The 17,470-nt window shown below is 48.2% G+C and overlaps 3 protein-coding genes across 4 annotated transcripts in view; 1 reads left to right on the forward strand and 2 right to left on the reverse strand.

Annotated features, from left to right (window-relative positions):
* Nucleotides 1-858: 858 nt before the first annotated feature.
* Nucleotides 859-5,686, reverse strand: YIPF3 (Yip1 domain family member 3). The gene is made up of 9 exons (XM_037053664.1): nt 5,444-5,686; nt 4,429-4,626; nt 3,926-4,032; nt 2,572-2,617; nt 2,343-2,435; nt 2,055-2,186; nt 1,748-1,861; nt 1,429-1,552; nt 859-1,337 (listed from the first exon to the last, which is right to left on the reverse strand). Exons 1-9 carry the CDS (start codon nt 5,522-5,524, stop codon nt 1,189-1,191), a joined length of 1,044 nt encoding a protein of 347 aa, XP_036909559.1. The 5' UTR covers nt 5,525-5,686; the 3' UTR covers nt 859-1,188.
* A 101-nt stretch (nt 5,687-5,787) lies between these two features.
* Nucleotides 5,788-10,029, forward strand: POLR1C (RNA polymerase I and III subunit C). Its single transcript, XM_037053674.1, has 9 exons — nt 5,788-5,895; nt 6,021-6,092; nt 7,827-7,934; nt 8,183-8,315; nt 8,605-8,724; nt 8,811-8,963; nt 9,154-9,303; nt 9,412-9,528; nt 9,665-10,029. The coding sequence occupies exons 1-9, from the start codon at nt 5,827-5,829 to the stop codon at nt 9,781-9,783; spliced, it is 1,041 nt and encodes a 346-aa protein (XP_036909569.1). The 5' UTR covers nt 5,788-5,826; the 3' UTR covers nt 9,784-10,029.
* XPO5 (exportin 5) overlaps nt 9,383-17,470 on the reverse strand; it is a 68,605-nt gene continuing 60,517 nt past the window's right edge. For both annotated transcript variants that reach the window (XM_037053559.1, XM_037053551.1), the window contains 10 exons: nt 17,016-17,152; nt 16,284-16,381; nt 15,677-15,723; nt 15,141-15,238; nt 14,444-14,506; nt 13,589-13,671; nt 13,019-13,126; nt 12,758-12,895; nt 12,410-12,574; nt 9,383-12,244 (listed from right to left, as the gene is read on the reverse strand). In XM_037053559.1, coding sequence (XP_036909454.1) covers nt 12,107-12,244; nt 12,410-12,574; nt 12,758-12,895; nt 13,019-13,126; nt 13,589-13,671; nt 14,444-14,506; nt 15,141-15,238; nt 15,677-15,723; nt 16,284-16,381; nt 17,016-17,152 — 1,075 coding nt within the window. In that variant the 3' untranslated portion in view covers nt 9,383-12,106. The remainder of the gene's footprint in view (nt 12,245-12,409; nt 12,575-12,757; nt 12,896-13,018; nt 13,127-13,588; nt 13,672-14,443; nt 14,507-15,140; nt 15,239-15,676; nt 15,724-16,283; nt 16,382-17,015; nt 17,153-17,470) is intronic.

Consider the following 17,470-nt stretch of genomic DNA (forward strand, 5'->3'; position numbering starts at 1 on the left):
TGGGGCAGGTAGACTCAAGGTACTGGAACCACCCCTTCCTCAGGTGCGTGGGGCAGTGCTGATGCCGTGAGGCTTAGTACCAGTGAGACTGCGGTAGCCAAAATAAGCAGGGTCCAGGCCCAGCGACCTGGAGTGGTGGTGAGGCCATGGAAAGTGGGCTGGAGCTTTCCGGAAGGACACACTATATGATATAGGCAGTAATGGTAGAACTTTGTCCAAGGACAACGGTGTGGGGGCCCTACAGAGCAGGCGAATGAAGGTCACATCTTTCTTAGTCCCTTTATTAGGAAGGAAAGATGTTGACCTAGATTTACTAGGGTAATTTTTCTTTTTAATGAGTAATGTTTTTAAGTGTAGTGAAGAGGTCAAAAATTCCACTCCCTGCGAACTAGCAGAGAGCAGATTAAATGGGTGGTGGCAGGTTTTTAAGAGTAACCAGCACTTTTCAAGAGGAAGGGCAAAATTGAAGAGAGCTTTGTTCCTGGCCCCACAACCCAGGCAAAGCCAAGTCTGTAAGAGTCTTGGATGGACATGGGGGTCATTGGAAGTTTTTGTCTAATTGTCATTGCTTCACTGGTGTCCCAAGAGTGCAGCCGAGTCCAGACTAAGCTGGGTACTCTACTCCACTGAACTTACGGTCCCCTTGCTGCTGTGGGTCAGATGTCCCTTGCATTCAGGGACAGGTTCCATATTCAGTCACTGCCTTCAGTGTCGCCAGGGCTGTCCCCTTTACCCTGCCTGTCCCATCTTACATCCTGAGGGTATAAATAAGGAAACATGCTGCACTACCACCTTGGACAGGGGAACAGGAAGGTGTACAGGAAGTAGAATGGCAGGGAGGACCACTGGAAGGGCAGCTGCAGTTCCAGACTTCAATGTTTTAATTATCAAGTCTATATTTAGCAAGACAATGTGGGAGAAATACAGAGGAAGGAAGGGGTAGGCGGTAAGAGGGCCTCAGAGGCACTGACCCACTTTGTACACTAGCTGCAGAGCCTGCAGTCCCGGCCAGGGGTCCCGGCCTTGTGCCCTTCAGAAGCCCGACAGGTGTCAAAGGAGGTGCTTCAGTGGCTACAGTTCTGTGGCAGCTGCAGACCCCAACAGAGACATATATCATCAGTTCTGTCCTTTAGTCTTCCTTCACTCTGCAGCTGGTTAAAGGGGGCTGGCCAAGGGTTTCAGGTGGGGTCAGTGTGACTGCAGGGTGACCACGACTGCCTTGGCTGTGGCGTTGAGCAAGGTGGCTGGAAGCCTAGCAGCAGGGAGTGCAGCAGGGATGTCTCTGGGAACCCTCTGCATGGGTGGGATGTTGGGGCCCTCCAGTGTGTCCAGGATCCCTGAAAGGAGGATGGAAAGTGAGCAGGAGTTGGGTGGCCCTTGCCCCAGGCTGTTCTCCCCTTTCCCCGCACCAGGCCTCCGGTCACTTACCCTCTACCACCTTGTGGTAGGCAAAATGCAGATAGAGCAGGAAGAGCATGTGCAGGGTGGCTAGGGTGCCACAGAGCAGCAGCCGCTGTGTGGGGCCCACAGTCCGTGACACCAGCACGGCCACCTAGGGCCACGGGAATACAGTTCAGAGGGCATGGCTCCATAGTGAGCAGAGCCGTCTTCTGGCTCTTACACCACCGCCCCCCCCCCCCCCCCCACTTCCTCAGAGCCCTTTGTGAACCTCCGCCTGAGCTCTGGGCTGCTTTCCCCAACTCCCCAGGAGGACAGCCAGCTCCTGGAAATCTCCTGCCCAGCTTACCATGCGCAGGGTGGACAGCCCTCCTACCAGCAGCCAGAAGAGGTAGAAGAGGGCATGGAGGTGGATGTTGTAGGTGATGAACAGGACAATGCAGTGCCCAAAGAGGCCATAGCCCTAGGAGGAGGAGGATGGAGAGAAAATCTCTCAGGTTGGGCTGGCCTCTAGACCCTCATGAGAACTCTGAGAAATAAATGGTCCACTGGCCAGCTTACCCTATTCCAGGCCTGGAGCCCCAAGACAGCTGCAGATCAAGACCTGGCTACTGTTGTAAGATCACCCTTGCCCACCACCATGCTGGACTCCTTACCAGCAGTGCCAGCATCTGGAGCATGGTGATCTGGGCGTTGCACAGGTAGGCGAGGAAGTAAATGAAGGATGAGACGCCCAGCCAGTAGCCAAAGCAGGTGCCAATGGCTGTGCCCATCAGGGTGCCCTCCCGCTGTGGGGTGAAGGCTCTACTTAGTTCTGGGAGGCCTCTGACCCCAGCCTCGCCCAGGGCTGTCCTCAGGACTGCTTCTCACTCACTCCCCCAGCCCCTCCTCGGGCAGCTTTCTACGCAGTTTGGCCACCCCCCGAAGTCCTCTGTCTGGCTTACGATAATGGTGTCAGATGTCTTCATCCCATGAAGGAGAATGGCAACCAACGTGAAGACCAGCATGAGAGGCCCATAGAGCTCACCTGCGATTTTCTGTCAAGATACCAAGTCATTCAGGCTGGAGGGGACAATGGCTCTTCTGTTTACTCCTTCCCAGGCTTTGCCTGGTGACCCCATCCTCTTCCCTAGTGCTTTCTCCGCTCTTCCAGACATGCTACCCTCCACTCACCTGGGGGAAGTTGACCATCTTGACAGGGATCATGGACTCCAGGAGCCTGAGAGAGGAGAGGAGAGATGAGAGCAGAGGCAGCACTTACGAGGTTCTGGAGAGCCTGAATCTTATTCATCTAACTTCAGAGAACATGCTAGATGGTAAAGGGAGAAGAAGGTAGTAAAGACAAAGGAGGAGGAAATCACTTCCTTGCCTCTAAAAATACTTCCCTCAGGAGTTATGCTGACTGATGCAGCCACAATATGGGAAACTCAGGGAGCCGAGCTGGGTCTTGGGAGAGGGCATGCCTATTTATCTGTTTGAACTGCTCCCCGATAAAAGGCAAACCTCAGCAGAGAATGTCCAGAATGCTGAGCTGCGATGGTGAAGCCCTGGGAAACGTTTCAAAGAAAAGGTGGTACCTGAGGGAACCAGTGTGCCTCCTGCCTCTTCCTGCTTACCATTCCTCCAGGCACTGCTGAGGATTTTCTTGAAATATTTTTGAAGTGGTATGAAAATTCCAGGGGGAAGAAATAAAAATGCAAGTCCCCATTCTCTTCTTAAGTGGCCAGCTCCTAATAATACCTTGGAATTTGGCTAGATTTTACCCTCTCTGGGAAACCCACCCTGTCCCACCCTCTGGCCTACTCTGGGTCAGGTGTCCCCTGCCCCCGCGTTCCTTTATAGCAAATAAGTGCTGTACTATAACTGCACCTGAGGGCAAGGCTCCTGGCTGTCTTCACCACTAACTCAGACACAACTAGTAGACTGCCTAATACAGAGCAAAAGCTTAGTAAGTACTTGTGGAGTATACTGGGTATTTGGTAAGCATTGGTTAAATTAAAGGATCAACAAAGAACCAAACCAAGATTAATTCCAGTTCTTGAAAACTCATTCAATAATTATGTGCCAACATTCTGGTTCAGAGACTGTTCTGGTGCTGGGAATAAAAAGATAAACAAATCACAGAGCCTACTTTTGAAGAGCTCTCTAGGGAGACAGAACCAAGACCGAGAGAGTACAGCATGGCTGAAGTGTCATCTGTTAGAGGGAAACGCAGAGCTCTGTGGGAGCACCCAGAAAGGACAAACTGGGGATGGAGTTGAGGAATGGGGAACAAAGGAAATGACATTTGAGCTAGGTTTTGAGGAAAGGTAAGTAGTTCACTACATGGAAAAGAGGAAGGTGATGTGTTGTCGCCGTGTCCTGTTCTCAGACTGGTAAGAGGAACAGGTGTACCTGGAGCACAGATTTGATGACGAGGGCTGGTGACATCAAGAAGAAGAGCGTTTAAGGGTCTGGCCTCTGGATGCGTTCTGGATGAAGGGCTAGGTGTGAGGAGGGCAGCTTCTGTCAGGAGAAGGGTCCTCACCTGCTTCGCACCTGGGCGGGCTCCACATCAAAGTAGGGTCTCAGGATGTCGATGTTGGCATACAAGCTGAAGGCCCTAGAAGCTTGTCTCTTCCCGGCCTGCCACATCTGAAATAAAGAAGACAAGGATGGGGTGGGTGGGTATTGTGAAACACCAATAGCTCTAAGATCTGTTGCTTTTTTTTTTTTAAGATTTTATTTCTAAAGAGAGAAGTAGGGAGAGAGAAACATCAACATGTTGTCACTTCTTGTGTGCCCCCCACTGGGGACCCGGCCTGCAACCCAGGCATGTGCCCTGACTGGGAATAGAACTGGTGACCCTTTAGTTCGCAGGCCAGCACTCAATCCCCTGAGCCACACAAGCCAGGGCTGCTCTGTTGCTTATTTTCTGTTGGATTTCTACATGGTTCTAACTGGACAACCAGGGCTTCAATAACATCAATTCCAGAACCTGGGGCCTCCCAGGTATACTTTTGTATTTGCCAGGCATCCAGTTTTGCTTACCTGATCAGCCACCTGCCGGCTCAGCTGTCCCTTAAAGCCCTTCATACCCAGGAATTCCCCATCCTCATCTTCAGCAGCGGCTGCATCAGCATCTACTTCTTCCTCGCGCAGACGCTGATGCAGCTCACCCATGTCCTCGAAGCTAGACCCTGAAGTATCGTCCATGTTCTCCATGTCAATCACAGCTGAGCCCCCACCCTGTGAAAACAATAAGCTTTTAGTGTTCAGGACCTTTCTGCTCCAGCCTGTAAGCCCTTCTCTGTTCATCCCTAAGCTTGGGGCTTTTTTTTAAAATATAATTTTTATTTAATTCTTGTTCAAGTACAGGTTTCTGTCTTATATTCCCAACCCTGCCCGCCCCCCGCCCCATGCTCTCCGCCTCCCTCCCCTTTCCACTCCCCACCCTTAGTTATTGTCCATGTGGCCTTTATACTTGTTCATGTGAGTCCATTCCCTTTTCCCCTATGATTCTCTCCCCTCTCCCCAGCTTGGGGCTTTATTCTTCCACTTCCAGGGATATGGCTTGGGATCACCATATAGCATGCCACTCCTTCCCCTCATTCGCTCTCAGAACCTTGGTTGGTTGTTTCTTTTCTAGCCTAGGAAACCTACTCCCTGTCTTCTACACATGTCTTTCTCCTACCTTCCCTATCAGCACTATAAAACTGTCTACTTCCTTTGTCTTTCCCAACCCAAACAAGACTGTGCACAGTGTGGTTGTAGCCAGCGCAAACACCCTCTCAGCTCCCGCCATGCCTAACCCCAACCGACCTCCTAAATTGTCCCCCCCAAAAAAGAGCTGCACACACAGACCAGAGGCCTTCTGTTTGGAGTGCAAGCCCGGCCCTTTCAGGTGAGTTCTGGCCCCACTGACTTTCATGTGCGCGAAGAGCCAAAGGAGAGGTGAAGTGCTGCAAATGGAGCAGACTTCCAGGCCTCGGAGGAAAGTCCGCGAGACGCTTCAGGACGACTGCCAGCTCCAGGGCTGGGGCTGCCGGAGCCTTGAGGCTATTACCTGGATGTTTTCTTCGAACCCTCCCCATTCCGGGCCAGCCCCATTTCGAGAGCCGCCGGCCGGCGCGGCCGTAGACGCCATGTCCCTCGAGGGCTCCCGTCGTTGAAGGTCGAGCTACTCCCGCACGCGGAGGAGTGGGAGAGATCTGGGCCTTATAGAAGAGGTATAGGGGAAAGAGAGAGGTGGGGTCAGCCGGAACGCAAAAACCAGGAACCCGGATGTTTGGACAAAGCTAACTTCCGGAAGCTGGGGACGTGGATGTGGACAGGACAGAGTCTCGCGATATTTAGCCTTCCAGGCGGTGACGCGTTGCCACGGAGACGAAAGGGTTCGACTAGAACGCGTGCGCCAGTTGCTACTGTAGTCACGTGGAAAGGTGAAAGATGGCAGCGACTCATGCGGTGGAAGAAATGCGTAGCCGTGTGGTTCTAGGGGAGTTCGGGGTTCGCAATGTAAGCTTCGCGGCCTTGAGGTCGGGAGGAGAAGTGAGAGAGGGACGGGGTGATTTGAACTGGGAGTAGGGATGGGCTTGGCCTCAGTGCCCCTTTGCAGACAGCCTCGTCTCTCTTTGCTTTAGGTGCATACCACCGATTTTCCTGGTAACTATTCGGGCTACGATGATGCTTGGGACCAGGGCCGCTTCGAGAAGGTGTGTAGAGCTGGAGGTGTCCAGAGAGGGTTCTGAGGATCGGACCATGTGATTTGAGTAGCCTGTGCTTCAGAAGCTGACTTCGGGGATCGGTTTCCACCTTGTTCTGCGAACGGATGTTCGTTCAGTCTTGTTGGAAAAGAGCGCACGTAAACGATTATAGTATAATGTGGTAAAGGCAGTTGCTAGCACTAAGGATGACGCGGGATGGGCTACGGTGGGGGTTATCCCATCCCGCAGAGGCTCTTAATCTAGAATGGGAAGAAGGGCAAACCTGTGGAAGAGTTTCTGAAAGAGAAAACATCCGAATTGAGCCTAGAACGATGAACAGAAGTTGAGAACAGGTGAGAAGGGACTAGGGAACAGAAGCTAAATCGCAAAGGCTTGTGTGATCTGTGTTGTGGGAGTGTCCAAACAGATCGTTATTGCCAGAATATAAAGTGGGTGGGCATGAATGGTAGGCAGGACTGAAATATGTTTTAGGGACTCTAGGTGATAGAGCAAAAGGGAGAAAGAAGGTAAGTTTGGTGATTGCTTAATAGGGGTTGTGGTACTGTAAAGCGACCCAGCTTGGGGACCAAGACATAATGGCGTAATTTATTGAGAAATTGGTTTGGAAAATGATAATGGCATTCAGTGTCCTGCAGATGGAGAAGTCTATTAAGCTGGTGGCATATATGTTTGAATTGAGATCAGAAGTAATAATTAATTTTGGGAGTTGTTGGTGCAGATAGTTGATAAAACTATGAGTGTGGTTGAGGTCACTCTGGAGGGAAAACTTGGGAAATAGTATTTGTGGAGTAGGTAGAAGAGAGTGAGTTTAGAAAGATTCATCAGAGAAGAAAGAAAACCAGAAGATTGGTGCTCAGAAATTAAGGCACTAGAGTTTGAAAATGAGGGATCCTATCAACAATACCAAATGTACAACAGAATAGTCTAGCAAGGTAAGGATTGAGTAGTATCAACTGGACTAAGCAGAATGGAAGCATGTTCTCTAGCAGAGTAGCCTCTGGATGTTCTGGCTAGAAGCCATAATGCAGAGAGACATGGAAACAACAGCAGTGTCCTTTGTTAGGAGATTGAATAAAGATGATGTGGTACATACCTACAGTGGAATACTATGTAGCCATAAGAAAAGATGAAATACTGCTGTTTGTGACCATGTGGATTGATCCTGAGAATATGTTGAGCAAAATAAGGCAGACAGAAAAAGTTAAGAACCTTATGATTTCATTCATGTGGGATAGGAAACTGAAAGCAACAGATGAACAAACAAAAACTCAGACAATGGTATGGTGGTTGCCAGAGGAAAGGGGGGTGAGGGGATGTTAAAGGGGATCAAGTGGGTGGTGATGGAAGACAATTTGACTTTGGGTGGTGGGCACACGATGCAATATACAGGTCACATGTAGAAAGTACACTTGAAATCTATATAATCTTACTAACCATTGTCACCTCAGTAAACTTAATTTTAAAATATGCAAAAAAAAGTCCTCACTCTTAAAGGAGATTTAATTTGACCAAATAAAGTGTGTGTGTGGGGGGGGGTTTGCAAAAAAAAACCACAAAACAATAAAAGGTTGGGGGAGAAATGAACATCTAATGAGGGACATCTAGGCAAAGGAAAGTTTTTGGGTGAGAGAGAATGTTAATACTTTAAGGGAAATATCTGGGGCAGGGGGTATTGACTATATATAGAGGAAGCTTCATTTCGTGTTTTTCCTGTCTTTTTAGAACTTCCATGTGGATGTGATACACATGGATGAAAACACTTTGGAGTTTGACATGGTGGGAATCGATGCAGCCATTGCCAATGCTTTTCGACGTATTCTGTTAGCTGAGGTATTGGTGGACTTGGTGGCACGGGTGGAATTGCATGGGGGACACCTTGCTGTTACTTCACTTGCAGAATTCTCAAGGTTTATTTTCCCTGAAAATTTGCTGAGCATTTCTCCTGCTCATTTGTAAACTTTTAGTCAAACACAAACATTCTTCTAGAAAGAGATCTCTCCCTATCTGTGTCAGAAGGTAGGGAGTAGATGGGAAAATCTACGGGGTCTTGGTAGGTGAGTGATTGTTTTGTTGGGCAGGTGCCAACCATGGCTGTGGAAAAGGTCCTGGTGTACAACAACACATCCATTGTCCAGGACGAGATCCTTGCTCATCGCTTGGGGCTCATTCCCATTCATGCTGATCCTCGTCTTTTTGAATACCGGAACCAAGGTGAGGGTTTGAGAAAGCGAAATTTGGGGGAAAGGAGGGCAGCTCTTTTCTGCAGAGTTGATTCTGGAATCATACTGTGTATTCTCAAATCCTGGATTGACTTTACTCTATGACCTTGGCAAGTTACTCTTTTTTTCATACATTAGTGTTCTTACCTGGGAGAACACTTGTCCTTGGCCCTACTTCAATTTGTTAAGAGGATTAAATCAGAAGTGTAATGCACTCAGTATGGTTGATGTCTGGCATTCAGATGTGCACTAGTCCTCTGAGAGGTTCTGTCTTTGTGTAGGAGATGAAGAAGGCACAGAAATTGATACTCTGCAGTTTCGGCTGCAAGTCAGGTGCACTCGCAACCCCCATGCTGCTAAAGATTCCTCTGACCCCAATGAACTCTATGTGAACCACAAAGGTAAGTGTTGGTAGTGTAAGAGAGCCCACCTGTTGGTGGGTGCTAGTTTTAGGGACCGAAGTCTTCTGATGTGCTTCTTCCTCCAGTGTACACCAGACACATGACATGGGTCCCCCTGGGGAACCAAGCTGACCTCTTCCCCGAGGGCACTGTCCGACCAGTGCACGATGACATCCTCATTGCTCAGCTGCGGCCTGGCCAAGAAATTGACCTACTCATGCACTGTGTCAAGGGCATTGGTGAGAATCCTGTGGGCCGCCGGGGGGGCATTAAGGTAGTTTGAATACAGTTGGGTGAAGTGTGACTGAGGGACCTACTAAAATGTCAGATAGGCAGAAGACTTCAGATAGGCAGATAGGCAGAAGACTTGTCAGTGGGCCTTTGCGAATGTCAAGAAGGGTTCTCTCACAGGCTCTTATTTCCCTCTAGGCAAAGATCATGCCAAGTTTTCACCTGTGGCAACAGCCAGCTACAGGCTTCTGCCAGATATCACCTTGTTGGAGCCCGTGGAAGGGGAGGCAGCTGAGGAGCTGAGCCGGTGCTTTTCACCTGGCGTTATCGAGGTACATGAAGTCCAAGGTATGGTATTTGGGATGCTCTTGGGGTCAGGACCTAATGTATATATTTTTTGAAAGTGGTGGAAAGACAGCTCAAATGCATGCTTATAACATGGTTTGTTTTCATTAGGTAAAAAGGTGGCCAGAGTTGCCAATCCCCGGCTAGATACCTTCAGCAGGGAAGTCTTCCGGAATGAGAAGTTAAAGAAGGTTGTACGGCTTGCTCGGGTTCGGGACCATTATATCTGTGAGTATGCAGTTTGCAGGGGTTAGTTCTTTGGTGCTACTGCTTTCTGGTAGAGTCCAGATGTGAAATATAACAGTAACTTACACAGAAGCTTTTGCAAGCGCTGTCTGGGCTGAAATGTCTCTTTGCTTCCCAGTCTCTGTTGAGTCAACAGGAGTACTGCCACCAGATGTGCTGGTGAGCGAAGCCATCAAAGTACTGATGGGAAAGTGCCGGCGGTTCTTGGATGAACTAGATGCAGTTCAGATGGACTGAGGCTTGCACTAGACTTACTGGCTTGGCGGGGCTTGGATGTTCCTGATGCAGAAGATTCTCCAGAAGCTGAAGATTCTGACCTGCTGCCACCAGACTCCTACAGAGAGCCCAGTATGATCAGTATGTCTTGAGTGTCTGGGACAATTGTAGCTTTATTTCAGTCAATGCATTTTGTTAAATGTGTCACAAAATGTGACTATGCCTTTATAAGGCTTTCATGTAAATAAATTCACAGCCAAACACAAATTGTTTAGTTTGAGACTACTCTTTCAGTTCCGGTCCACAAATACTGGGCCTTATCTCAAAACAGGTTTGGCACTGACAGGAACATTGGGCTCAGATGTCGTTGCAGGTCTGGACCGAGTTCCTCTGAGGCTTTGTGAGAAATGGCAAATCGAGGTGGCTACAGTCAAACTGTACAAAAGTACTGTGCCAGTTAAGCTGTCTCTCTGATACTGGAGGCAGTTACTGATCAAAAAGAGTGGTCCTTAGCAGTCAGTTTACATTGTTCTAAAGAACTGTGTGAAGGACAGCAATCCCTTTGGACTGTCCCCAGGGTCAGATCCAGGGGTCACCAAAGACAACTCTGGAGAATGGTATGGGTTGCCTGGTCAACGTGTGTTGAGGATAGAAATCTTTTTTCTAGCTGGCATGCTGTTTCAGAATGCTCGACAGAGCATCCGTCAATCAGTTCTTCCTGTCCACTCAGGAACAGTGACCCTGAAGTATGTCACTAGTTTGAAAAAGACAGATGGGGCTCTTTCTGTATGAAATTGAGATTTTTACTGACATGCAGATGTGCTTTAGAGTTATGTTTCTACAAAAAGGTTCTATAAACAATAGAAAACTTCTAGCATGAAGTCACAAGATGTTAAAAATAGTACAACACAATAAATACAACTATGCCCTCCACAGCCCCAACTACAGAGAGGAGTAGGCAGCTAACGTTTGGAGGGAACCATGCTTTGAGATGGCCTTCACAGTTGATAAGCCCAGAGCACCACTCAGGAAGAGGGTGTGGGACAAGTCTGTGCCACAGAAACAACTATACTGGACACCGAGTTGTTTTCCCAGCTTCACCCCTTCCTAAGTCTTCTTGCCTGGGACCAACATGAGCTAAAAGCTGTAGTTTCTGTTCATGCTGTTCCACTCAGTCCTCACTGAAACCCTCCTCAGTGGGCCGGATCAACAGGCCTCTGTCTGTGCAGAACACGTGAACACACAGCATATGGTTTCTGTATGGATTAAGCTTGTGTACGGCGAGCAAGGACCTCAAGGCTAGGGTCTGGCATCCATTCTCTTATGCTTACAGGACCATCCAGTGATCTCTAGAGTGGGCTGGAGACTCACAATGGGAAGGCATATTTTCTTTTGGAAATGGCCCATGACAGAAATGACCAGGGTCCCGTTAAGATCATGAAATTTTTGAAGGCACCTGGACTCAGCTAGTCCTTGGAGAGACCAGTGGCTTTGCTAGCTGCTTGTCACAGATGTAGCCTAGTTGGTCTGGATTATCCTTAGATGCCAATGACATCACTTGACACTAGGTAGGGTACTGTGGCTCTTGTGCCTGAGTGGACCCAGGCGCTGGGAAAACCACATCGAGAGGTCATTTTGTGGAAGGGCACGTGTGGGTTCTTAGGGGGATGTTAACACTACAGATGCTGACTCAGCCCTGGTCCCTGAAGGTACTCTACTTAATACTGCGTCCAGAGCTTAGCAGAAGCCTATACCGTGGACCCCATCCGTAGACCAGATTCTTGTTTAAAACAGAGGGAACTGGCCTAATTCAGTTCAGCACTGTGCACTGACCCAGACATGCCCCTGTGGATGGGAAAGGCTCCCTGTCAGCCCAGCAGCATGGGGGCTCGGTGGGACTTGCAACCACCCAGGAGAGGAGAGACACTTGGGCACAAGTACTTCAGGGCTGAGCCCTTACCACAAGGCCGGCTAGTTGCAGTGCTGGGTACAGCACCCCTAGTTACCACTCTGCAAAGGTGTATGGCTGCATGGGGGTGGCAGGGCTTGGGGAGAAGGGCTGCTCTGCTCTAGCGCTTCTCTCTTGGAAAAGCCAAAACTCCAAGCAGAATGGGAGAACCTAGGAGGTCTAGACAGTGTGGTGTACGCCCTGACTCCCTTTCCTGATACTCCAGTATGATTACTTCTGGCCCTGCACAGGGCCCGCTCTCTCCAGCTCCAGACCTGGATCTTTCCAGGCCGACAATGGTCGTGAGTGGGGTGGCAGTGAAGAGGGGCCTAGAGAGTAGCTACGAAGGAGAAGAGATGACAATAAAGGCCAAGAAAGGATGCCCAAAAGCTTGATTCAGGGTTCAAAGATGGTGGCCAGGCCACCCTCCTCATTGTCCAGCACCTCCGTCTCCAATACTGGCTTTGATTTTTTGAAAAGTGAGGGAAGATTCTTAATGTGAACTTCTTTTCGGAACTGCTCTCCCAAGGGTTTCTGTGGAAAACAAATGAGAAAGAACTAATGGTGGACCCCAAGTAGTGGATTGTTTTGAAGATCATCTCACCATAATAGCCAATTGCTATAGCTGAAGTTTGCCCAAACCCATGGTCTGAGAAGAGCACACGGTGTCAGGAGCACAAAGGAAGGTGCATGACCTACCCCAATGCAACCAGCAATGAGGCGTTTGAATTGGTCCTTCCGGCGCTTATCAGCAGCTTTTTGCAGAGAGGGGTTCAAAAGCTTGCAGTCAAACTGGTCCAGAGAGTCTTTCTGTATTTCAGGGATCTGCTCCATAACAGCTCTTATCTCCAGGTACCTGGGACGCTGAGAAGTGAGGACAAACGCACTCAATGGGGTAGGTTTGGGCCCTGCCACTTTCCCCATTCTGTCCCAGACCCACTCCTCAGGCAGCAGTGGCAACTTGGCTGCTGCCTACATTCAGAATAAGGCCTTGCTGAGTGGGAGCAGCTGAGAAGGGTGAAGCCATGGCTGTCCTCCCCCACTCACCAGTGCCTCGTAGATCTGGAAAGCCAGGTGCACCAGGGAAGCCATGCAGCCGTCGTGTTGCCCGTGCGTCTGCAAGCCCTTCAGCACGCTGCTGAAAAGCCACGTCACAGCATCTGAGAGCAGCGTCCCTGACAACACCTGGGGAGACAGCTGTGCTCAGGGCCAAAGTGGGACTCTGAAGACCCCAGTATCCCAATTCTTCCAAATGATTCAGTCAATCCTTATGACCCAAATTTTTCAAGAAGGGACAAATAACCATACTTGTTTGAGGAGGGGCCAGCAGAGCTGTGTAGTCGTCCTCTGGCAGGACAAAGTATCCTTCCAGGCCAGGGAATTGAAGGCTGTAATTAACAGCGCAGTACAGACATCCTAAGGGAAAAGGATGAAGGGTTACCATGGGAAAGCCCAGCTTCCCCTGAGTATATTTTTAGGCATCAGGAACTGCAGTTTCAATACTAGGTAAGCAGGAAAATGATAAAAGTGAGTTTGTTTCCTTGCTATGAAATCAGGCAGTCAAAAGAAGGTAACCAATATAAAAGAGGAAACCTATGTCTAGGAAGGAGACGAAGCTCGGGCCTAGAAGAGGCCACATATGAGAAAGTGGCACTAGTGTGCTACTGAGTTTTTCTGAGAGCCTTTGCCCATATCAGCAGGGGAGACACCGTGGCCTTGAGTTTTACCCACTGCTTTCTGGGGCTTTAGGAATCGGGAACTTAATTCATGTAAAGTATTGCCCCCAAAACTTTTTTGAAGACATCGCAGAGTGAGAAGAGTGGAAGCTGGCCCCACAGCTGGGAAAGGAGAAAAACATCACCTGTGTCCTCTACCCACCTCGTGCTTCATTAGGCATTTGCCCAGGTCTGTAAGCTCCGCCATGGCGGAGGGGGTTACCTCTGTGGCCATCATCTCTTCATCTGTAAGCAGAGAGCAGAATGTTAAACTCCATCCTCTCAGAACAGAGCAGAGCAAAGCCCACAGAGCAGAGTTGAGCATGCTGTGCTGACCGCTGGTTGAGTATGGAAAGGGTGTGGAAGCCATTGCCCATGGTAGATCTAGAGATGAATGTAGCTGTATATTTGGGAACAGTGGGAAATGAGTTTTTCTGGACAGTTACTTAAAAAGCTGCAAATGGTGAGGATCTTTCATCATTGAACAAGTATCTGAGGACCCACTGTAGTGGACACTAATTTAATTACTGGGGTAGCTGACATTCCAGTAAGGGAGACATAAGTAATAAATGAATACATAAGTACATTGTAACATCATAAAAAAGTCATTAAGCAACAACAAAAGTAATGTCAGGTAGTAATAAGAACCCTGAAGAAAAATACAGCAGAAGAGAATATAGAAGGGCTGGGTTTGCTATTTTTGCTAAGCTATTCACTGAAGATCTGTCAGAGGTGGTACTTGGGCAGAGACCCAAATAAAGCAAGGGAACAGTCAATGTATACAGCTGAGGAGAAAAACCATTCTAGACAAAACAGCCAGTGCAAAGGCTCTGAGGTGGGAATATAGTGAAGGAACAGAGCAAAAGAGCCAGCAGAGATGAAAGTTAGAGGTACAAATTCTGATATGGATCAGACTGCTAGAGAAACAGTTTCTACAGGAACTGACCTAGCTACAGAAAGGACAATGTTGAGGAGCCTAAGTAAGGGCAGACCTCCCAGAGTCACGCAACAGACTCACCATCTCCATCTGCAGGGGGAGCAGTATTATGATCAGCACCTTTCTTTGAAACACAGCACACCGCTAAAGCAAGAAAGCAGAGTTACTGGCTTTACTACCACCAGACAACAGCTGCCTCAGGCCAACAGATCCCGAACTGTCCCTGGGCAGGTGAGGGAGGAAGGGGGGGTATTGTCCAGGAACAACATCAGCTTCACCAATAGAAACAGGCATTTATTTGACCAAGCCTGTGTTTTGGTCCCTCTTCAAGTTCAATTAACTGGAGGGAAATTAGCAAATTCTCTGAGGCTAAGTGGCCAGGAGAGGATATCTGATAAATCTTTGGTCTACTCTGCATCTCAAACAAATGAAATGACTGAAAAATAAAAGAGAAAATTAACCACCTTCATGTCCAAGAATTAAATTTTTCCCTATTTCAACAAAACAAGGAAGTTATTCTTACCATTAACCCAAATTCCTTCTATTTTAGACCATTTCCTTATATTTTAGCCTTAGTATGAACAAATGCAATTCAGTTTGCCATTTATAAAATAAACCATAGGTTGATTTAAAGACCACCTAGTTTCTACCTGGTTGATTTTTTCTCACTGATCTGTCAGTATTGCTGCAAACATGCCTTACTGGGGTTGGGTGGCTGACCAGTTCTTTCTTCAGAGAAACTCTTCTCTACGAGCCCTAGTTCCCACATGTCACTTACTGATTAGGTCCATGACTTCTCGGGTTAACATCCTCACCAGCTGTTCCTCTAGCATCTCTTGAGACTCTGGGTTTTCATCTGCAGTCTCATCTTCTCCACTGCAGAACACCAGGGGGCAAAGTTCAACAAGAGTGATAAAAGGGAAGGACAAGGAAAGCAGGGACCCTAACCAGACCTTGTGTGCCCAGCTCCTTCTCCTGGCTCCCTTCTGGTGTGCATTCCACGCAAATGTTGGGAATGGGCAGCAAGGGTCCAATGAGGGACATTATGACTTGTGATGCTATCCAGTTGGCAAAGGGCGCTGAGTCAAAATCCTAAGTGGGTAAGATGTCTCAGCATTCTAAGGTAGCTGAAGGTGCCCCCTGTGAAGTCTGAGTCTGATCTGGGTCTACCTCATGTTCATCTTAGGGTGAGAATGACTACAACCCACCACCGCTCTAGCTGTGGGATAGCACAAACACCCTCCCTGCTCCCGACCTTCTCCCACCCGAAACATGGCTCCAGCTCATCCACCAAGGAGAAGAGATGCTCCTTACCACAGCAGGCTCCTCTGGTTGATGACCTGCCATTTTTGGGAAAGCCTCTGGGGAAACAAAAAGGAAGTTGAGTGCTAGTATTGGGGAGAAGGCTGGAACAGATAATACCTGCTTCTTGATTAGAAGTAGCCAAGGATGATTGTAGGTATCAATGACAGCTTTGGAAGGCCCACAAGGTTAAAAACCAGGCAGAGTTTCTGTACCCTCCCTATACCCATAATGAGGACAGCAGATCAAACACTTATTTGTTTGGAAAGGATGAACAATTTTAGAATTCCTGGGTCACTCTGGATACATCTGTTCTCCACCCAGCCGGTCACTGCTTCATTCCAGAGTCAGTGAAACAGAAGCAGGAGAAGCCCTGATCACCTTTCCTCAGATAACAGGAGGTTAGGAACAAAAGCTGACGCTGCAGATGCTTCGTGGACAATTCAAACAGTTTAATTCTTGGGGGACTGCTGAACCCACTGCAGCAAAGGTGTGACAGCTACACAGCCATCCTGGCAGGGACAGGAAACATTTTCAGGAGCTCCTCATTTGTAAGATTCATGAGAGGCCAGGCATCCTAAAAGTCCACATTGTTACCCGTTCCTGACCAATCCCTTACCATGTGGAGGTAGGTGAAAAGAGGTCCGAGGATGGGAGACACAAGGGCTTCATAGTGCTCTGGGGGACAGAAGAGCACCAGAGGCTTCACAAAGACCCATGCCACAGCAGGTTAAGAAACTTTAGCACATGAGCGCACACACCTCTCTCATTCTAAAGCACCCCTTATCTGTCAGGCAACAGGTTGGGCCTTTGGACAGAGTCAACACACAAAGGACTTTCGAGATGCCAAGAACATCCTGGGTTAATCTTCAAGTTCTTTTCTGAAAATCCTAAGCTGCATGGATACTCATTTCCATTATATTTTTAGTTTCACTGTCCTTTCTACCAGGCTGCACGTTATTGGCAGTGGGTCATCTGAAAGTAGGGAGGGAAATAGAAAGGACACCCTTATAACTCAGGGAAGAAAGGTATTTTTTTTTAAAAAAAGATCCAAATGATAATGAAGTATGAGAGTTCAATTTCAAGGGGAAAGCACCTGACAAAATACACAAAGGGGCTGAAACTGGGATGGTAAAGAGTTGCTCCTAAGAGCTTTCAAAGCCCCCTAAACTGCCTTCCTGTTTTTCCTGCTATTTACTTCAATCTTCTTATCCTTTTAATGTGTGGTTATTATACACTTTAGGTATATAATTCGGTCTCTTCCATGCAGCCAATCTCTGGCTCCTCTGGTGCCTATGAAATGTTCCTGTATTTGACCTTCTGGGTTATCTAGGGACTTCTGAAAGGATATGAAGCATGGGTCTGAGTCGATAGTCAGGAATATTGTTCAAATTGACGAAGGCTGAGCTGAGAAGCTGGGTAGCCAGGTGCTCCACAGTGTAAAAGTCCTGCTGCATGGAAGGGCCTGCCTTCCCCAGGATATGGAAACTGTAAGGGAAATCATGGGCAATGACAAATCCAACATCTGTTACTGCCAGCTCTGACTGCCCCAGGAAATCTCTGTGACACGGTGACACAGAAACTTCTAGTCTACAATACATTAGAAAAGCAATTGTATTTACTTCTTAAGAGAACTTTAGCTAATCAGTATACTTCAAATATGTGGACTTAATCTTTTATCAAAAGTTAAAGTAATACCCCTTTGCTTCCCATTCTTAAGGAAGCTTCTTAATAGCAGATTCAGCATCGCTTGAAGGCCAATTTTGGTATATTTTGGTACCCAAGATCAGCAGTAGCCTTTATTAC

Source organism: Sturnira hondurensis, unplaced genomic scaffold, assembly GCF_014824575.4.
Source record: "Sturnira hondurensis isolate 20B ecotype Veracruz unplaced genomic scaffold, ASM1482457v3 Scaffold0000880, whole genome shotgun sequence".
Taxonomy (NCBI): Eukaryota; Metazoa; Chordata; class Mammalia; order Chiroptera; family Phyllostomidae; genus Sturnira; species Sturnira hondurensis.